This window comes from Acinonyx jubatus, chromosome A2, assembly GCF_027475565.1.
Source record: "Acinonyx jubatus isolate Ajub_Pintada_27869175 chromosome A2, VMU_Ajub_asm_v1.0, whole genome shotgun sequence".
NCBI classification, from domain to species: Eukaryota; Metazoa; Chordata; class Mammalia; order Carnivora; family Felidae; genus Acinonyx; species Acinonyx jubatus.
This window is the reverse complement of record NC_069383.1, coordinates 69,460,765-69,481,750: the sequence shown is the minus strand read 5'-3', so window position 1 is coordinate 69,481,750 and position 20,986 is coordinate 69,460,765. Positions and strand designations below refer to the sequence as shown.

The window sequence follows — 20,986 nt, the reverse complement described above, 5'->3', positions numbered from 1 at the left end:
TAATCCGTAGCGACTGAGCATTTACCTAAAGAGACTGCTAAAAATTTGAATAGGGCTTAACATATTAAGTTGGACTAAAATTAAGTTGTCCTTCCGTTTGCCTCTAAGGTGAAAAACCCGTAAAGGGAGGATCGGATTAACTAATTGAATATAAACAAACCACATTGCTTCTCTATGAAATTTAGTGAATTTGCAGCTTTGTGACAAATTCTGGTATAGAGGAGTTTGGAAAGATTTGGGGACTTCCATTTTCACTTCAGTCCATCAGCAATGCTAAATCCTGTAGGGCAGGGACTTTGATCTCTTTTGTTCACAGCTGTATCTCCAGTACTCAGAATAAATGTCTGGCACATGGTAGGTGCTCAATAACTATCTGTTGAAGAAATTACAACTATAAGATAAGGCAGACTTGCAAAGTGCCCTTAAGGAATCACAATGCAATTTCAACAAAAGAGTCGCTGTGTGACCGCCATCATACTCCCTTAGTTTTCAGCTCCCTCTAGCATATTATATTCCATTTTAGGCCCCCAAATTTAAGAGCAGCATTCTGCAATAAACTAGAGAGGATCCAGAAGAGAGTAGGTAGGACAAGAGAATTCTGAAAAACACCCCAAATAAGGAATAGTTGATACTAATTGAGGGAAAAAATGACTGATGAGGGATAGGATACTATTTTCAAATGTTAGAAATTCATCAAAGATGAAAATGGAATAAGTGTATGATTGCATGTTCATAATTAGACCCAATGAAAAAAATTATGGATAGGCAATTTTGGCTCAATGTAACAAAAATACCAACTTTAATTTTCCAATAACGGAATGGATTGCTTTGTGAACCAGGATGTGAGAATTACATTTTATCTTGTATTTTCTTTCCCATATTCACTGGTATTTGCCTCCCTTTCCCCTAAGCTCATTGTATCTTCTTGAAAGCAGAAAACTGTAAAATTTGGAATGTAGGGTTAGATTAAAACTTTATTACTATTAAGAGTTGTGGGGCCTATCAACTGATTGTCAGTTATCTCAGTCCCTAGGGTCATAAGGTGGCAAACTCAAATCTGAGAACATATCCTTGACTATTGAGTCCATAGCGCACTCATTATCTGATGTCTGTTGCAAAGTGAAATTGCAAATTTTGTACAAGAGGTAAGACATCAGGAAATTGATGAAAATGTAAGAGAATTGCCCAGTCTCATACAAAACCATTTGCTAATGAGAATTTGGTAGGGTCATTTCTGTTAATAACTGAATAAGAAGAGTCTGAAAAACAAAAGGAGTTGATAAGTGCTCCAGCGGGAATTCTAGCAACTGTGTTTGAAAGTCATTGGAGTATCCAAGGATGAAGACAGGCCCTTGGCAAAACTGATGAAGCCCTTGAATACTTTTTGCAAAAATGATCCTTTTTATATCAGTTTGACAAAAGTCACTCCAAAGATACAGGATATTGCTTCATGTTGTTACAAAATTGATCAGAAAAATTATCTTACCCAGGAAATGGTAGACAATTTATTTTATGGTCTTTTTTTTTTTTTTTTAATATTTATTTATTTTTGAGAGAGACAGCATGAGCCAGGGAGGGGCAGAGAGAGACGGAGACACAGAATCTGAAGCAGGCTCCAGGCTCTGAGATGTCAGCACCGAGCCCGATGTGGGGCTCCAACCCACAAACTGTGAGATCATGACCTGAGCCGAAGTCGGACGGCCAACTGACTGAGCCACCCAGGTGCCCCTTTTTTATTTTGTGGTCTTACAACTTACATATAGCTTCTGTCCACTTAAATTTTGTTAAATATTAGGTGAAAAAATATTTCTCATAATTTTTGCTTTTATTTTTTAAGATGAATTTAAAATGAGTTTTCTCCCCCTGTTGTGAAATTTAGTCTTCATTTTACATAGATTCCATTTTGGTGGAATTTTCCAGCAATAATTATCCTCCAAAAGTGCACAACTTCTGGATCTCTTTGTTTCCTCCACCAGAGATGTTTTTTTCTCTTAGCTTTGTCAAAAAGGGACAAAACATATCAATAAATGCTATTCTTCTATGTGAGTTGCCCGTATGGATATAAAAGGAACAGCTGCACCTTATTTGCCACCTAGCACAGTACTAAGGACCTTGGAAATAATCAGTTAATAATTCTTTTTTCATTTGCTATTTATTCATTCATTCGCACTAAATAGTTATTCTGAGTTAACAAGTTATCCTTATTAATAATATGTTACCTATATACATATACAGAAATACTTTTTATGTATTATGTAATATGTTTATTGTAGATGAATTCAGAAAATAAGAAAGAGATCAAGAAAAAATCAGATGTAATCTTACCACTAGGAAATAAAAGTGGATGATATTTTGCAAATAGATGCTTATAGACTTTTCTTCCTATATGTGCATAAAGTATATGTATTTATACACTTGTATATTTTACAAATATACACAAACTACATAAGCATATATAATATAATATACAAATTATATAAGCATATAAGAATACATATTTGTACATCATATAACATAGATATTTTAAAGATATTTATACTATGCATACTATTTTATAAATTGTTTATCTCAGACATTTTTAATAAGCATATATCTACCTAATCATAATGACTGAAGAGTATTCGATTACATGATTATGTCATAATTTGTTTATGAAATTTTCTACTCTTGGTCATTTAGATTTCTTCCAAGAACTTTTTTTATTATTAACATTGTAATTACCCACACATACATTTATATTCATTTGTCCATCCTTTTCAGGCGAAATATTTTATACCACATTAGGCTTGAAGATTTAAAAATTAAGAATATTAACAGAACATTTAGGGGCGCCTGGGTGGCTCTGTCGGTTGAATGTCCAACGTCAGCTCAGGTCATGATCTCATGGTTTGTGGGTTCAAGCCCCGTGTCGGGCTCTGTGCCGACAACTCAGGGCCTGGAGCCTGCTTCAGATTCTGTGTCTCCCTCTCTCTCTCTCTCAGCCCCTCCCCCATTCTCTCTCTGGCTCTCTCTCTCTCTCTCTCTGTCAAAAATAACCATTAAATTTTTTTTTAAAAAAGAATATTAACAAAACATTTAAACATTAAAAAACAAGCAAAATGAATCTACAGGATTAGAAGTCAAGACAATGGTTGTCACTGGGGAGTCAGGTGAGTGTTTTGATTCGAAAGAGACATAAAAAGTGTTTCAAGTGTGTTTGGACGATTCTATGGTTTGATATGGAGGTCCATCACATGGGAGCGTTAACTTCTTAAAAATGTAATGAACTGTATGTTTATGACTTGTCCCTTTCCACCTTCTTGTATTTATGTAACACATTAATAAAATAAATTAACAAATTGTGCTATGGTATGCATCCATGTTTACATCCTTAAGTAAATCCTAAGAACCAAATGCTTAGTATTATCATTTTAAGTTTTCTTAAATTCATGTTGCTAATTATTCTGCAAAAAGTTTGCACCAGTTTTGACTCTTACCAACAATATATAAGATGTGATTTCACTGCATTCAAATTTATACTTACTGTCATCATTTTTCTAATGTTTAATGATTTATAAATTTAAAATTTGACTATTTCTCTGTCTGACTTTTTATTTGAAGAAGTTTCAAACTTCTAGAAAACCTGAGAGGCACCTGCATGGCTCAGTCAGTTAAGTGTCTGACTCGATTTCCATTCAGGTGGTGATCTCAGCCCCACGTTAGTCTCCATGCTGACAGCACAGAGCCTGCCTGAGATTCTGTCTCTCCCAATCTCTCTCTCTCTCTCTCTCTCTCTGCCCCTCCCCCACTCGTGCTTTTTTTCCTCTCTCTTTCTCAAAATAAATAAACTTAAAAAAAAAAGAAAAGCTGAAAAAATAATATAAGACACCCATACATCCTTCATTAGATTTGCCAACTTTCAACTTTTTGCTACATTTTTTTGTTTCTCTGCCTCTAATCATAGCCCCCCCACACACTTGCATGTGCACACACACAAGTGTGTGTGTATATAGGCACACACATATTATTTACATACATACATACATTATTTTTTCATTTGTGAACTATCTGAAAAGATTTAGACATCATGACAATTTACTCCTTAATGCATCACTTAAGAGTAAAAATATGTTTCTACCTAACCATAATACCTCCATCACGCCTTGAAACATCAATAGTTTTTCCAAATTATGAAGTAATATCTAATCTATATTCATATTTCCACAATTGCCCTCAATATATACTCTTTTCTGTTTTTTAAATACAGCATTAAATAAAGTTCATTCACTCATTGCAGTTGGCTGTTTTGTTTCTTCAGTCTTTTTTTTTTTTTACCTAGAACAGTAATACCCACCATACCCTACCCCACTTTCTCTCTTGACATTGAAAGTTTTCAAGTCCACGTCACTTGGAAACTTTCTGTTTGTTTTCAAATGTGCACAACTGTGCTTGATTTTACAGGCTTATGTTTCACAATTATTATAGGTTTGCAGGAGTGCACATATCAGCAACTGTAACAAATTTTCATTTTTGCCTATTGGTTAATCAAAGCAAGTGGCTGGATCTCCAGTTGGGCACCAGATGTTTTTACTGAGGGAGGAAAAAAAAGCATTAAGAGCTTTTAAATCTTACACTATTGCTTTGATCATAGAAGAAATAATACTGACATTTCGTTCTCCAAAGTGTGTTGTGAGGGTTTTCCTTGATATTGACACAATATATTCTTCAATGAATCAGTTAGTATAGAACCAGTTTAAAAGACCTGAAAAGGGAGTGACAGCCAAGAAGGATATTTTGAAGTTTGAAATGATCCCTATATAAATAGAACGGATCAGCATAACTTTGGGATAAAATTAGCCGACAGTTTGTGGGCTCTCGCTTGTGCCTGTTTGCTTGGTGCTACTCTCCTGATAAATCACAACAAAGCTTCCAGAGGGAGAGGAAGGATGGAGGGCACCAACACCCCTGTCACTAAATCTGCAGCTGCCAAGTTAGTTAAGAGAAATTTCCTTGAGGCTCTAAAGTCAAATGACTTCGGAAAATTGAAGGCCATTTTAATCCAAAGGCAAATAGATGTGGACACAGTTTTTGAAGTTGAAGATGAGAATATGGTTTTGGCATCTTATAAACAAGGTAAAAACTATAGGTGTGAGTGTAAAATCGATAGAAAACGGATTTGTTTTAAATGCAGTGTCAGTCACCCACTCTAAACCAGTAGCTCTTGGGGTTTAAGTATGTATTTTAAAAGTATTTCTGATTTAATCTTTTCTCTTTTTTAACTAGACACCATCATGGGTGGTATAAATATGTTTTTCTTTCTTTTCTTTTCTGTTCTGTTCCTTTTCTATCCTTGTGTCTGGAATTTGAAATCGTGAAAAATTATATTTATTAATGTACTTTGCTTTTGTTTCTAACTTTTCTTCTGCCTGTAATGATATAGAATAAAGAAAACATGTCCAGATTATGGCTAAACAGACTGCTAAAATCTAATCCAGTGTGACTGCTAACTGTCTATTAATACAACCACTTAAAGATATATCATTTCTGTATCTATCTGGATGAAAGAGGATTTTGCCCCCATTTGGAGGGTTACTGAATGGGGAAGGCTCTGCCTTGAGGCACCTTTTTGGTCCTCAACATGTCAATGAGTTTTTAGTTCAGGCAAAAATCTGAAACCAGAAACACCAAAAGGTTAACTTTTTTTCCTTGGCTACAAGAATAGATCAAAATTGTAGATATTCTCCATACAGAATACCTGCCTTTTAAAGAACTAAGGATAGCAAAAATGAGAACTGAATTTCTTTTTATCTGGGGATTTTCTGGAATCCACGCTTAGGAAATCAGAAATGAATTAGAAGTGTGCAGATTCTGATTTCCCAAATCAGCTAGTTAATGGGGGAACTTGAGTAGCGAGGCCATCTGGTGAGCAGACTACAAGCAAACACCACGTTCTCCATCACTTCTGTTTAAACAAAAGAGACGGTAAGGTCAGCATTTGGGGAGAGATAGCAGTTCTTTTTTCAGGTGGAAAGTACTTTTCATTTGCATACAAATCATCAGTGCCATCAATGTTCAGAAACAATGTTAATGGTATATGTTTTCACACTTATTTACCATACTCTGGTTGTTAGTTCTGAAGGAAGGATATAATAGTGGAGGCCAGTTACTCTGTTTGTGACTCTTACTGAAGGGCTTTATCATACATTGACATTGCTATTTTAGCTAGAAGATAACAAAGAGGTCTGGTTGGTTTTTTTGTTTTTTGTTTTGTTTTGTTTTGTTTTTTAAGTAGTTGATGGGGCTCTGTTAGAAAGAAGGAGTGTGTCCCATGTAATCAGATTACTTTCACCTTATGGATTTGTTCGGTGAAAAACTGTCCGAATGCTAAATACATTTTTAAGGTATGTTTTAAGCTTATACTGGTGCTCATGTAAAATAACTGAGGTCCAAGTTGGCATAATTTATGTGACACTGAGCTGTAAAGACTGCCTTTTCCCATCTCCTAAACATGCCAAACTGCATGGATTGCCCAAGGTTCTGAGGTTGTGAGAAAGGGCATTTTAGGGCAGGTTCGAGGGAAGAAGGGTGTTGTTTCTTTTGCTTCCAATGGTGTCATCACCCCTGAATCAGAAGAAGATGCATTTTTAATCTTTTCTGTCAATATGACCAGACTCCCGTGGTGTTCATAGAGCTAAATATTCATTCATGCTAACAGGTGTTTTCATAGTGTTAGGACCACAGAATATGCCTTTCAATTAGAGAAACAGCAAATTACACCCTCTGGGAAAGGAAAAAAGAAGAGTTTGATTCTTATGCATGCCAGATGAATGTATACACAGAAACAATAGGATATGTGGTCATATCTTCGGGGTTTATACAGGAACTGTGTGTACGTGGGCATGCGCACACGTTTGTATGTATAGAAAATACATGTATGGGTATAAGAATCTATCTCTTCAATCTTAAACCCAGATTAAAGTCTTATCTTTCTTCAAAGCTTCTTCTAACTTTTTTTTTTCACACTTTCACATGTCTTCTAGCCTAATTATCAAACCTTTTAATATTTCAGTCAGGAATGGAAGTGATAAATAGAATCTTAGTTGCTAGCCAAGCAAAGTCGACCTAAGTGGCTGGATTAAACTTTGTGAGACTTTATTAAATCATAGCAGACTTTTTGGACATTGAATGCTATTGGATTGCTCTTCACTAGTTATTTTTTTCAAGCACTCTTGAAAGGCTCTGCACCAAGAAAAGTGTACAGATCATAAGTGTACAGCATCATTAATTTTCACAAAATAAACAAACCTATATAGCCAGCATTAAGATGTGGAAACAGAAACACTACCTGTTTACTTTTAGTGTGGGAATCTTCAGGTTTTGGTTATTTTGTGGCTTATTAAGCAAGACAATGTTTCAAACCTATGAAAGATACCATGCTACCTTTAAATTTGCTTGTATGATTAATAATATAACCCACATTCAATATTTCATTGTCCTGCAGCATATCAACAGGGGTTCAATTTATCCCCAACCCTTTTTACTTCTTTTAGGACATACAGCATTTTTCATAGAATTTCAGAAAGCGACCACACTTTTCCCCCTAAATATGGTATGTCTAAGCTAGTAGACAAGTCGGTTTATAATTTTTGGAAAGACAACTCAGAAATCTGTTGGCAAGGAAATCAACTTGGGGTCTAAACATTGCTTCCCCAAATCCACAATCCAATTGGCACACTAACGGAAGCAAATGTAAAATGTGGATTTTGTGAGGAAGGCAGAACAAAGCATCCGGAAATTCACTTCTGCTTCCTCATCTCTAGCAACAGAGAACAAAATCCCAGAGCTCAGGTTCAAGCTGTGAGGCCCGCCCAGACCCAGTACTTAAGAATGATTCTTAAAGTTAGAGAGATCATGTTTTGTTTTTTAAAGTTATGTTAAACTTCATGATCAAATCTTCAAATAAAATCATGTTTTTATTAATTGGAAAAAAAACCCCCAAAACATCTGCCTCACACTTTGTAAAGCAAACATTAAAAACATTCTGGTTGGCATTTGGGATAACTCCAGGAGCATAGCAGAGACATGTGTCTTTAAAGCAAAAACAGGCAAGCGAAATTCCTTCTACCAGACGACCGCTTTAAGATGGGAATGACGTGACGAAACGTTAAATACACGCCCAACTTTTGAAGTGCCCCATACAAGGAGCTGCGAGGTCAAGGGTTTTCCGTGATACAAAGTTTCCTAGAGTCAAGCGCCCAGGATCCAGAGTGAAAGCAGGATCTGTAAGAAAACCCGGAGCTAATTCCTATTGGTTCTCACCAGTGTTCTCTGCCCTGGAAACGCCAACATCCATAAAGCTGTTTCCAAAGCTTTTCCAACTACATATTTCGATTCTCTTTCCGATGTATGAGGCTTGGCGCGTTAATGATACAGGCAGAATATCATACTTATCTCTTGGGTATGAAATTCCCTCGTCAGCAAGGTTAATCAGAGTCCTTTTATTAATCAGTGTAATGCACTCTAAGCACTTCATTTATGGCGCACAGCAGCAGCTACTTCGGTTGGTAGTCATATTTTTAATTAAAATAACCAATGAATGATTTCACAGGAAAACTTTCTGGCAGGTACTCTATCTACTTTACTAAGTCACAACTTCCTCCCAAGTATCTCAAAAGCTCTTATTTCCACTCTCTTAATGAACAGACTCTTTATCACCTCATGTTCTTCTTTGCCAGAAATTCGCTCTCCTACTTTCCTATTACCATCTTAGGGTTCTTATCCCTCCCTGAACGTTCAAACGTTTTTCTTTTAAATTTTGCATTTCAAGCTGACTTTGTTTTTCCTTGCTGGGAGAGTTCTGAGATTTATCCTGAAAACATTAGCTATTAAAAAAATAGTCAAGAATTGTGCGTCAGTCTATAATCCTTCAGGACTGTGTAAATACATGGACACAGGCAGAGCAAATGTCTGCTAATCCCGCCACGAGCAGTGTGTCCAAACTTTGGCTGTAATAACAGAAGCTTCTCATGTGTAGGGTTCTTTGAACTCAGATAACATTATAGCTGATAACTGTTGCAGAACCCAGGAGTAGCTGAAAATTTACCAGAGATGTATACATCCCCCCTAAACACAGAGCAGAATCGATTCCTTCTTCCAAAAACGGCCCAAACACTTTTCTCCTTACCATATTTCCTGAGCTGGGGGCTTTCCACTTGGCTACTCAGGCATCTCTCTTCGGTTTCACATTTAAAGTAAACACACACACACACACACACACACACACACACACACACACACATGATTACTCTGCATATTTTTGTAGGGGTGAAACTTCTAAAATCCCTTTAGAACTTTTGCCTACAGGTGCTATTGGTTGAGAAGTGAAATGCGTGTAGCCGTCAGATCACCCGTGGCTATTTAAAGATTTGGGGGAGCCCAGGGTTTGAGTGGATCTGTCAGTACCAGTTATACAGGCGTGAGCCCTTTATGCTACTTAATCTTATTCTTATTTGTAAAGTGGAGGCTTTGTCAGGACCTTCTCTAAATCCCCTGCATGCTGATAATCTACGATGTTATGAAGGGGAAATTATATAAACAGATTATGTGTCATGGTCTGGGGAAGGTGAAAAGTAACTGTAGATATGATAAATCCACATGGGCATAGCCTGTATTTGAGAGTCTCTGTGGGGTTTTTGCATAGGAGGGAGGATCTCTCTCTTCTCTTCTCATTTAAACACTTGGCTCAAGAAGAGCTTAGAGCCATGGCTACACAGACTGCAGACCTGTGGGGGGGTGGAGGGGGCGGAAGCGTGAGTGGCTCAGGTTAGTGGGAGGCAGAAGCTTCCTCACCCTCCCACCTGGGGGCTCTGTGCCAGGTTCTGCTCCATTCCTGCACTTTGTGCCCATCTGAGCACACAGAGAGCAGCCTGGCATCTGCAGAGGTGAGCGTAGGGGGGGCTCTTTGAAAGATAAATGCTAAGAATCAATCACATGCTAGGTTCTGAACCCTGGGACAATTCCGCCCTGGAAAGAAGGCTGAGTATAAAAAATGATTATACCCAATTAGTTAACTGTATTTCTGTTATGCTGCTACTGTTGCTGGTTATATTTTAGAGGACAAATTCTGATGTCTTGGCATTTCAGTATCAACACAAGAATGTTAATAGGTGCTGCATCACCGTGGTTTTCGAGGATGGCTTTACTTCAGGTTTGGTCCTCAGAGAGGGTAGGTGTGGTAGAAAGGACACTCTTGCTCCTTGGTACAAGGCGCCCCGTGACTGCAGCCCCATTTTAAGGTGTGAGTGTATGTGGGTGGCCTCTTGCTATGGGCTTTTCCTTTCTCTACAGGAGGCTTTCCTGCTATGCCGGGGGTTGAATTATCCAGAATCCACCCCCCTTTCCCCACACACATAGCATCACCAAAAAGTTCTGCAACATGGCTTCAAGATATTCTTCAGTATATCGGCCCTGATCTGTATCTGACAATCTGCCCCCTTCCTATTTCTCTATTCAGTTTCTACGGGCACCGCGACAGTGTCTTGTTGCCAACCACCTACACACGTTTCCATCTAGGAGAGGGGAGTTATAAGCACAAGTTCATCCAGGGGGTGGGCTGAATCCCAAAACCCAGCTGTCTCCGGGGCTGATTTACTGGTTAATGATTATGAGCAAAGGACATGCAGATGAAAGGGGCTGAGAGGCTAAGGATGACAGATTCATATAATAAATGGGCAGGATAGACTCTCTAGGTGCTACTGGGAATCTAGGAAGAATAAAAAAACATCAACAAGCAAATGCATTTCCATATCAGAGCTGTGGCATATTATAGATGCATTCAGGACCTTCTTTCCTTCCTCATGATTTGTGAAGCAGGCTTGGCGCTAAACCTATTCTGCTTCCACAAAGACAAAGACAGATGGAAACGGTGCATTGCAGATATCCTGAGTCCATTAGCTTGGACTGAAGTGGGCGACTTACGGCTCTAGCAGGCTGAAAAAGTGGCAGTTTTCTCATCTGGAAAATGAAAGGCTTGGACTGGATAATCTTCCCTCCAGTGCTAACATTCGGTGTTTTCTTTGATTTTACATCAAAATGGTGTTTTCTTAATCAGCTCTCTACTGCTTCCTTTCCGAGATCATTTTTCTTCCTATTGCAGAAGCAGGCACGAGTTTCCAATCAATTGGTGCACAGAGCTGCCAAATCTTTGCTGCTAATCAGCAGGCAAAACATACTCTGGTTTCCAGATCTGGAACCAGCTTCTTTCCAAGGCAGTTAGAAGAGACTAGCTTTGCAAATTGCTTGTTGAGGAGATTTGAGCATTACAATGACTGATTAGGTATTGGGTATTGTTGCGATTCATTCATGATCAAAAGCAGGTTGCATACCGTATAGCCTGAAAACTCTGCTCAGAACACAGATTCAATGTACGTAGCTAAATAGAAATGTATAAATGGGTACATACACGTACACATGTAGTGTGAGTGCCTGTTTGCGCACACACACACACACACACACACACACTACAGGCACAGGAATGACAATCCCACAGCCCCAGAGTACCTATGATACTAATTGTCTCTGGCAGTACCTGTGATACAAATTTTCTCTGCCAGAGAAAAGTCCATATCAACGAATAACTTCCCTTCTCAGCGTCTGGAATCTCAAATTAGTATCTTAGCACTCAGTACGATTAGTTGAATACAGATTCCTACATAAATTCAGATAATCCTAAGAGGGTCACACTTTAAAAAATCCTCAGTTCATTAGACTTTAGTATGAATTAACTTTGGATTTCCTTTTAAAGAGCAGATTTGGATAAGGGAAGAGCTGAGAGGGATGGGGAGCAAAATGGCTGTAGAATTCTAATGGAATGAAAAAGGGATTTGTGCGTGTGTGTGTGTGTGTGTGTGTGTGTGTGTGTGTGTGTGTCTAGGTTGGAGAGTAGGCTACAGAAAAACAAACTTCAGGTTGGGTTCATTCATTATCTCATGATTAATTGGTATTGTGTACATCCCTATAAATGGCCTTTAATTAATTATTTATTTATTTTAAATGTTTATTTATTTTTGAGAGAGGCAGAGACAGAATGTGAGTGGGTTGGGGCAGAGAGAGAGGGAGGCACAGAATCTGAAGCAGGCTCCAGGCTCCGAGCTGTCAGCACAGAGCCCGATGTAGGGCTCCAACTCACGAGCTGTGAGATCATGACCTGAGCCAAAGTTGGATGCTCAACCGACTGAGCCACCCAGGCACCCCTATAAATGGCCTTTTAAACTAAATTATCTTTTCCCCTACAAACAGGGGGGCAATCGTTTATTTTAATTTTACTTATTTTTACAAATAGTTATACAAGCACAAATGTACTGAGTTTAAAAGCTCAAAGGCGGCATCCAAAGACACATAAATCTATGCCCTTGTCCCCTAGCCCCCAGTTCTTGGAGGCCACCACTATAACCAGTTTCTTGTTCTAGGTGTTGATAAATATTTTCACATATGATAGCATATTAAGTGCACTGGTCGGCCCCTGCTTCTCTTGCTCAATAATATATCTTGAGATTTTTCCATATCCATTCCAAAGATATACCATTTTCCAGTATACACAGAACTGCTCTCTTCTTTATAATAGCTGTATAGTATTCGATTATATGGGTGCACCATAATTTTTTAAACAATCTCCAAATATTGACGAGGATTGAGATTGTTTCCAGTTGTTAACCATTAAGAACTATGCTGTAGTGTGATGCCTATTCTTGTCCACAGGCCAGGTTATAACTCCTGAGAACTTTATACTTTTCACAAAGACTTCAGTACAGATGGTGTCCTTGGAAGTTGTGCAATACTGTGGCCCCTATAGGGCATTTCACACATGAGTGATTATACTTGTAGGATAAATACCCAGGAGTAGCATGTGTGTAATGTTTCTCACTTAAATGAGAGGATTTTGATTCCTGACCACCAGGCCCACTGGTAACATGGTCATCATCCTCTGAGTGCCCTCCTGGTGCTCATCATTGGTGCTCAAAAGTAGTCACAATAGTCTAGATTTATTCTGACCTCATGTAACCAGTAAAAATTACCACTTTTACCTCTCTTGTTTTGGGCACTGCACTTTTATTAACGTATCTTAAGGTTGTATTAGCTTTTTGGCAGCTCCATCCTGCTGTTGGCTCCTTTTGAGAATACTGTCAACTCAAATCCCTAGGTCTTTTCTCAAGTAGATTACCATTAAGCCATATTCCGCTTACCTTGTACTTGCATGGTGGAATTTTATACCTTAAAAGCAAACTTCTGTTTTACCCATGTTAAAATATATTTTGTTGTTTCAGCCCTAGAGCTTCTTCTAAGCTGTTATGTCTACATCTTCACCCTGCCATCAATATTTTATCTTTCTGAAGCTATTTTCCATTACCCACTCATAGTGGGCTTAATGCCATGGCTCTATGTATTGACATTGAAAGAAGGTATATACAGTTAAGTTTGTTATAGCTTGTGAGACATGTGAGAGACAGAGAGACAGAGAGAGAGGGAGAGGGAGATGGGGAGAGAGAGAGAGAACATTTCCAACGACTAATGGGAAAAATTTATCTAAGATCTCAGTTCTAGGAACAGCTATGCTTCTCCTGGGCAATTAATTTGTGTATAGCTTGTGGGCATGGTTAATTGTGCAATACATCATGTTTTCCTATTTATTTTGGCTGCTAGGAAGTTCAAAGGCAAATTTGCAATGTGGTTTTAGTGTATAGGACACAGTTTATATTTTGTGTACCTATCTTACCCATTGATCACTTTTATTTTCCTACCTTATTTTTTCCCTTTGCCCTTGTTTTCTAGATCGTTAGAAATTCTGGTATTGTGTAAACTTTGTGAGTTGCCTTAAATTCTTCTTTGAAAGAGGAATTGTATAAACCAACAGGCAGGCAAATAAAAGCTTGGCATGATAAATTTTTTAAAGACACCAGCTACATTCATATTTTAGACTGACAACAACCAGTAAAGTAAGGTTAAAAAGTTTAAGCTTGTAACTAACAGCTTTGGAATCACTCAAGAACATGATTGGGACTTAAAACAATAAGAGTCTCATGTAACTCACCACTTAAAATAAAATGCAATCATGTAAATGAGGTCTCAAACTCAAATGCCTTGAAGGGCCAGGAAGATAAAATAAATAAAAGAACAAGATAATGGAGAATAGTAGAAACAGAGAGACTCGCGAGTGCCTGTTCCACTCAAGTACATCCAAGTATGCTTCTATTTGCAGACCCATCAGTTACTAGTTTACAACATCTGAATCACTCCCCCCAATTTTATAGATGTGACCAAAGTAAAAGACCTTGCAAAAATCCTCACAAAACAGAGAAAAATCCTAGGCCACTAAATGAAACTTTCTCCCTCTTCTTTTTCAGGTTATTGGCTGCCTAGTTATAAATTAAAGTCTTCCTGGGCAACAGGCCTGCATCTCTCTGTCTTGTTTGGTCATGTGGAGTGTCTTCTGGTGTTACTGGACCACAATGCTACAATCAACTGTAGACCCAATGGGAAAACCCCCCTTCATGTGGCTTGTGAAATGGCCAACTTGGATTGTGTTAAAATCCTCTGTGACCGTGGAGCAAAGCTGAATTGCTACTCCTTAAGTGGACACACAGCTTTACACTTCTGTACAACTCCTAGCTCCATTCTCTGTGCCAAGCAATTGGTTTGGAGAGGTAAGCCTTTCTGGGTGGCTGACGTTGTCATCCACTTCCACACCTAGGGTTTTGAAACTTGGTGATCTTTACCTACTTTAGGTAATATAGTAGGCATCTCATTTATACGCCTCATTCGGGGGCCCTAAAAATGCATAAGTATGTATATATTTATATAACTATATGTGTTGGTCCAGGTTATTTAGTGATGATCACATTGAAATCATTACTTTTTTCATTATAGGAGCCTTATTAGTTTACACATTTATTTAACAAATATTTATTTAGTTCTCATGAGGTGTCAATTAATGTGTTAAGTAACTGAAAAAAATAGTTTCTGCCTTCAAGAAGCTATATTCTAGGAGCGCCTGGGTGGCTCAGTTGGTTAAGCGTGCAACTCTTGGTTTTGGCTCACGTCATGATCTCATGGTTCCTGGGTTCAAACCCCGCGTCAGGCTCCACAGTGCAACGCCTTCTTGGGATTCTGTCTATCCCTCTCTCTCTCTGCCCCTCCCCTGTTTGCTCTCTATCTGTCTCTCTCTCTCAAAATAAATGAATAAACTTTTAAAAAAGGAAGAAATCATATTCTAATAGGGGAGATAAATACTATCAAAATAAATTTGTAAATATATAATAATAAATTGGGAAAGGAGCAAAACAGTGTTGTGGAAGAGAATGCCAAGAGTGAACTATTATAAAATGTATAAAGACTTCTCTAAAGATATGACATGTAAGCTGAAACTTTATGAACGAGAAGGAACTAGCCATTAAAAAAGGAGCCAAGAAGAAGAAGAGTCCAGGTACAAGGAACAGTATGTGCAAAGTTGCTAAGGGAGCAAAACAACTGAACTATTCAACAGATGGAAGAAGGCCAGTGTGCCCGTGGGTGTGGGGTGGGTGGGAGGGACAAGAGGGTTCCGGGAGTGCCACACGATGACACTGGTTATGTTAGATCATATACAGCTTGCTGAGGGCCAAGGTATGGGGTTTAGAAATGGAGCCACTGAAAAGTTTTAAGCATGGCAATGACATGGTTTAATTTTCACTTAAAATCATCATTCTGGAGTTATACAAGAATAGGGCTGGAGGAGCCCGAGTATGGAAACTGGGAGACCAGCAGCAAAGCGATTTTAACAGTGTAAGTGAGAAGGGATGGTGATTTGTATCAAGGGGCAAAGTTTGATAGGAAGATTAGAAGATGGGTTTGCAATATATTCTGGAAGCAGAGTCAGTGGCATTTGGAGATGGATTATATATGGATGAGGGGTAAAGGAAAAGGAAGTTTCAAGCATCCTTGCCAGATTTCTGGCTTTAGAAAATGGGTGGAGAGCGATGCCATTTTTAAAAAGTGTTTTTGATGTTTTCATTTATTTTTGAGAAAGAGAGAGAGAAAGAGAGATCAGGGGAAGGGCAGAGAAAGAGGGAGGCAGAGAATCAAAAGTGGGCTCTGAACTGACAGCAGAGAGACCAATGCAGGCAGGGCTTGAACTCACCAACTGTGAGATCATGATCTGAGCCAAAGTTGGACACTTAACTGATGGAGCCACCCGGGTGCCCCATAATGCCATTTTTCTAAGATGGAGAGAATTGAGGAAGAAGCATATATGTGGAAAAGATCATTAAATTAGTTTTTTAAAAATCATGTTTATAGAGCTATAATTTACACACAGTAAAGTTCGGTATTTTTGAGAAACACATAGTCATGAAACCATCATCACAGTCATTTCAAAAAGTTCCCTGATACCCTTTGTAATTAATCACCTCACTTTATCCCCACCTCCAGCAGCCACTGATCTAGTTTCTGTCCCTAAAATTTTGTCTTTTTCAGAATGTTATATAAATTAAATTACACAATATGGAGCCTTTCAGGTCTGTTTTTACCTACTTAGCATAATGCATTTAAGATTCATCCGTGTGGTTGCATTAGCCAGTATACTGAATCTTTTATTGTTGAGTTGTATTCCTTGTATGGATGCAACACAATTAATCTGGTCCCCAGTAGAGGGACATTTGGATTGTTTCTAATTTTTGGCACTTTTGGAAAAAAAAGGCTGATATAAACATTTGCCTACAGATTCTTATATGGGAATATTCTCATTTCTCTTGGGTAAGTACTGAGGCGTGGGATGACGGATTGTAATAAATTTACAAGAAAACTGCTAACCCGTTTTTCAAAGGAGTTGCACGTTTTGCATTCTCACCAGCAACGTATGAGTTCAGTTGCTCTCCAGCCTTGCCAGAACTTGGTAATGTCAGATTAAAAGAAAAATTTATTTTAGTAAATTGAATAGGTATATAAAGTATCTCATTATAGTTTTAATTAAAATTCCCTTAATGACCAAGGATGTTGAGTATGTTTTCAGGTATTTTTTTGCCAGCTGTGTATTCACTTTGGTGAAATGTCTGTTCATATCTTTTGCTCCCTCTCCCCTTCATGAAAATGGGTTGTTTGTTTTCTTATTATTGATTTGTGAGAGTTCTTTATATATTCTGGATACTAGCCCTTTATCAGATATGTGGTTTGCAAACATTTTTATTCATTCTTTGACTTTTCATTCTTTCTGTCTTTAGAAGAGCAAAAGTATTTAATTTTAATAAATTCAATTTATCACTTTTTACCTGTTATGATTTATGCTTTGAGTGTCCTACCTAAGAAATCTTTGACTAATCTGAGTAATAAAGATTTTCTTCTATGTTTCCTTCTAAAGATTTTATAATTTTAGGTCTCAATTTTAGGTGTTTGGCTTATTTTGAGTTAATTTTTGTATATAGTATAAAGTATAGGTTGAGGCTCATCTTCTTTATATATGGATGAATTATCTTATATATACAACTGCTTCAATATCTTTTACTGAAAAGACTATTTTTTCACCTTTGAGATGCCTTGGTATCTTTGTCAAAAATCAAGTGGCCAGAAATATATGAATCCATTGATCTATATATTTTTTGCTGATGTTTCACTCACTTAATTGCTGTAGTTTTATATTAAGTTCAAAATCAGATTGAGTTTCCCCAGATCAGTTTTAAACATGAGAAGTTTCAGATTTTTTTTTAGACCTCAAAGTGAATGAGTCAAGGCTGCACTTGACATAAACGTATGGATTTCAGAAGAGAGTTCTGGACTAAAGCTGTAAGTTTAGGAATTGTTGGCCTATAGATTGTATTTGAAGCCAAAGAAATCAATGAAATCACTTGGATGAAAGGTGTGGAATAACAAAAGAGAAGCGAGGACCAAGCCCCGATACATTCTTACACTTGGATACTAGCAGGAGGGAGAGAGGCCAATAAATGAGAGTGAAATGGATTGGTAAGTGAAGTAGGAGGAAACCCAGGAGCATTTTTGGCATCATAGGGATTAAGAAAGAGGCAGGTTCAAGAAGGAGGAGGTGGTCAGCTGTATCAATGGCTACTTGAGAGACTTAATTCATTAGATGTTCATTAGATTACATGACAGAGTTATCACTGACAAAAGAAGTTTGGGGGAAATGGTGGGTGTAGAAACCATATTAGAATGGTATAAGGTGTGAATGAGAGGTCAGAAACTAAGGATGGCACGTATAGACGACTGTTAAAAAAATGTCTGGCTGCACATGTATGCGTAAGAGTAGCATGATTGCTGAAGGGGGCTAGGGGACATAAGAGATAGTTGTTGGAGATAAAAGGAAATATAGTTGTAGTTGGAGATAAAAGGAAATATTTGTGTGCTGAAGGAAATGGTTTTCAGAAAGCAAACAGTTAAAAATGCATGAGACAGAATAACTGAAAGATTCAAATCTTTGAGGCTGAGATGGGGTGAAATCCAGAGACTGTGAGATACATCCCCATGTTTAACAGATGGTCTAAAGTAAAAGATGTCTTTAAAGAGTGTTCATTGATATGGTGGTGGTGAGATGAAGGAGTTCATGTCTGGCATGAACTTACACAATTAATGTGTGAGGCAAAGTCATCAGGCAAAAATGAGAGCAGAAAGGGTGGACATTGTGATGAGAATAGGAAGGTATGGAGGTGTCATGGGGGAAAGAATGGGGAAACAAGCTTAAAGATGCCATGGTCTTCTCAACCTGTGAGTATTTGGTGGGAAGGAAAATCAGTCCAACTTATTCTCCTTCTTGCCTTTCCTGAGAGGAAAGGTCCAGTGCAGAGATGCATGGAGAGGGGCAGGTGTCCATCAGGGCTTAGCCACCTATGGCACACGGCCATTACCACCGTTCACATTTACTTATACATTGATGGCTTTCAGATTTAGTTTTTATTTTAATTTATATTTTAATTCACTAATTTAAAATTTTAAGGTTGTCATTTTAAAAATTTTTAGAAAGTTAAGAAATTGTATCATTTGTTGAATTACTGACTTTTTATATTGCTGCCTTTTCATGTGACTTCATCAACCACAGACTGACAGAAAGCTGCCAAGGCTTTCACTCCCCTGAGCTGTAATCAGAGGGAGCCTCATTCCCAGAGCAAGGGCTTTTTGCCCATCTCCTTTATCCCTATTGACATAGGGAGACCACCCGGAGATGAGAAGGAGTAAAGGGGTATGGAGAGACCAAGCAGCGCTCACTCCCTGTAGGCTGACACTAATGAACGAGGCTAATAACAATCAAAGAGGAAGAGTGGAAGTCAATTAAAGATCTACTTACTCTTAGATCCATGGCATCAAAAGCCAAAGCCATAAAGGAAAGATGAATTAGAGAAAGCAAAAATATTCAATGTCCGAGTGGCAAACAAATTATAACATTAAAAGGCTGTCATAAAGCGGGGGAAAAAATATTTGAGACTGTGTAGACAAAGGCCCTATTTATATCCTTAACATAGAAAGAAAGCTTTTTGGTTTGTTTGCTTTTAGAAAGAAATCTTAAAAATTAAAGTAAGGAGATTAACAACGAAGAACGAGAGAGAAAAAGAGAACAAAAGACCAAGGTATTTCAGGAAATAAAATCCAAGTATATGAACAACAAATAAAGATAGCATAATGATCACCTGCCTTGGTTATCTGTAAAATGTTAATTAAAATGGCAGGTGCTTTTGTTGTCATTTATTACATTTAACAAAGATACAAATGATGACAGTATATCTGTTGACACACAGAGGGATGTGCTCTCACACACCCTTCGTGGGATGCGAATGGGTATCGTCCGGAGGGCAATGTAATAAGCTTGAAACCTTTTGTAAGTCAGAAATTCCCCCTCTGGGATTTAGGGCTAATTTTGTACCTTTTGGCTGAGATAGGCTGTCATTTCTGTGGGGCTTCCAATTCAAACTCCAGGTATTAGCTCTAAACAGGGCTATATACTGAGTCAAAGAGATAACTGATGAGAAAGAAAGAAGACATTTAGCATGTAACAGAATTGTGCTTGGTCATGCAATCTGTAGTATACTAGAAATTAAGAGACTTTCTCCTGATTCTACAAGAGTCTTCAAAATATTGTAGTTATGTTATGTTTTCTTTTGTATTTTTGCATCAGAAGCTTTGACTTGTTAAGGAATATGTTTAAAACATACAATTTAAAATATATATACTGACATTTTTCATTTTTAAATATATTTAGAGTCACAAAATATTTGTCCAATTTATTTTTGTCCTCAGAGATTTACTTATATTACTGAAAAACTGAAGAATGTTTGCATATAAATAAAATTTCAAAATTTTAAAATAAAATTTTCAAGCTGTGTTACTTCCATATCATATAGGCATTAAAAATTATGTTGTAAAAAAATGTTTGTTGACATGGAAAATGTTTTAAAAAGAAGTTTAGAGGAGAGTATGAACTGCATAAACTTATTTTTCTAAAAAGTATATATGATCATGCATCTCAGAGTCACACCTGGTATCATAGCTAATGTTTAGCTGTAGCTAACTAAGCAACTTCAAAAAAGTCAATTTGTTGTTCTAGATCCTTACTCCTAGGATAATATGTGTTGTTTTTTTTTTTTAAGTGTGGTACCTGGTAAATATATCAAAAGCAAAACAAACTGTGAATCAGATAAATGGGGAAAATTCTACCCATTTTATGGATGCAGAAATAGGAAGAAAGGGTAAGGGCTTACAGTAGATATCTTAGTCTGGAAACTCTAGAAGACCGTGAGCATCTTACATTCTCTCTTTTGCATTTTTATGTCTTCAGCCTCTGGACAATGCTTGGCACATAGGAAGTACTCAATAAATGGTCTCTGACTGACCTGGGAATGGCTCCAGGCGCCTTGAGTGCATGGATGGGAACGACTGCCATCTAATAAATGGAAACTGTTATGTTCATGGTTAATGAAATGCGGTTGTTGGTCAGTTTCACCCTTTCTCGGGGGATAGTTAAGGGATGAATTTTCTCCCT

The 20,986-nt window shown here is 37.7% G+C and overlaps 1 protein-coding gene across 1 annotated transcript in view; it reads left to right on the top strand.

The window, feature by feature from the left end:
- Positions 1 to 4,830: 4,830 nt before the first annotated feature.
- Positions 4,831 to 20,986, top strand: part of ASB4 (ankyrin repeat and SOCS box containing 4) — a 60,359-nt gene continuing 44,203 nt past the window's right edge. Inside the window, exons 1-2 of the mRNA XM_015066543.3 lie at positions 4,831 to 5,112; positions 14,379 to 14,678. Of these exons, the coding sequence (XP_014922029.1) occupies positions 4,926 to 5,112; positions 14,379 to 14,678 (487 nt within the window). The 5' untranslated portion in view covers positions 4,831 to 4,925. The remainder of the gene's footprint in view (positions 5,113 to 14,378; positions 14,679 to 20,986) is intronic.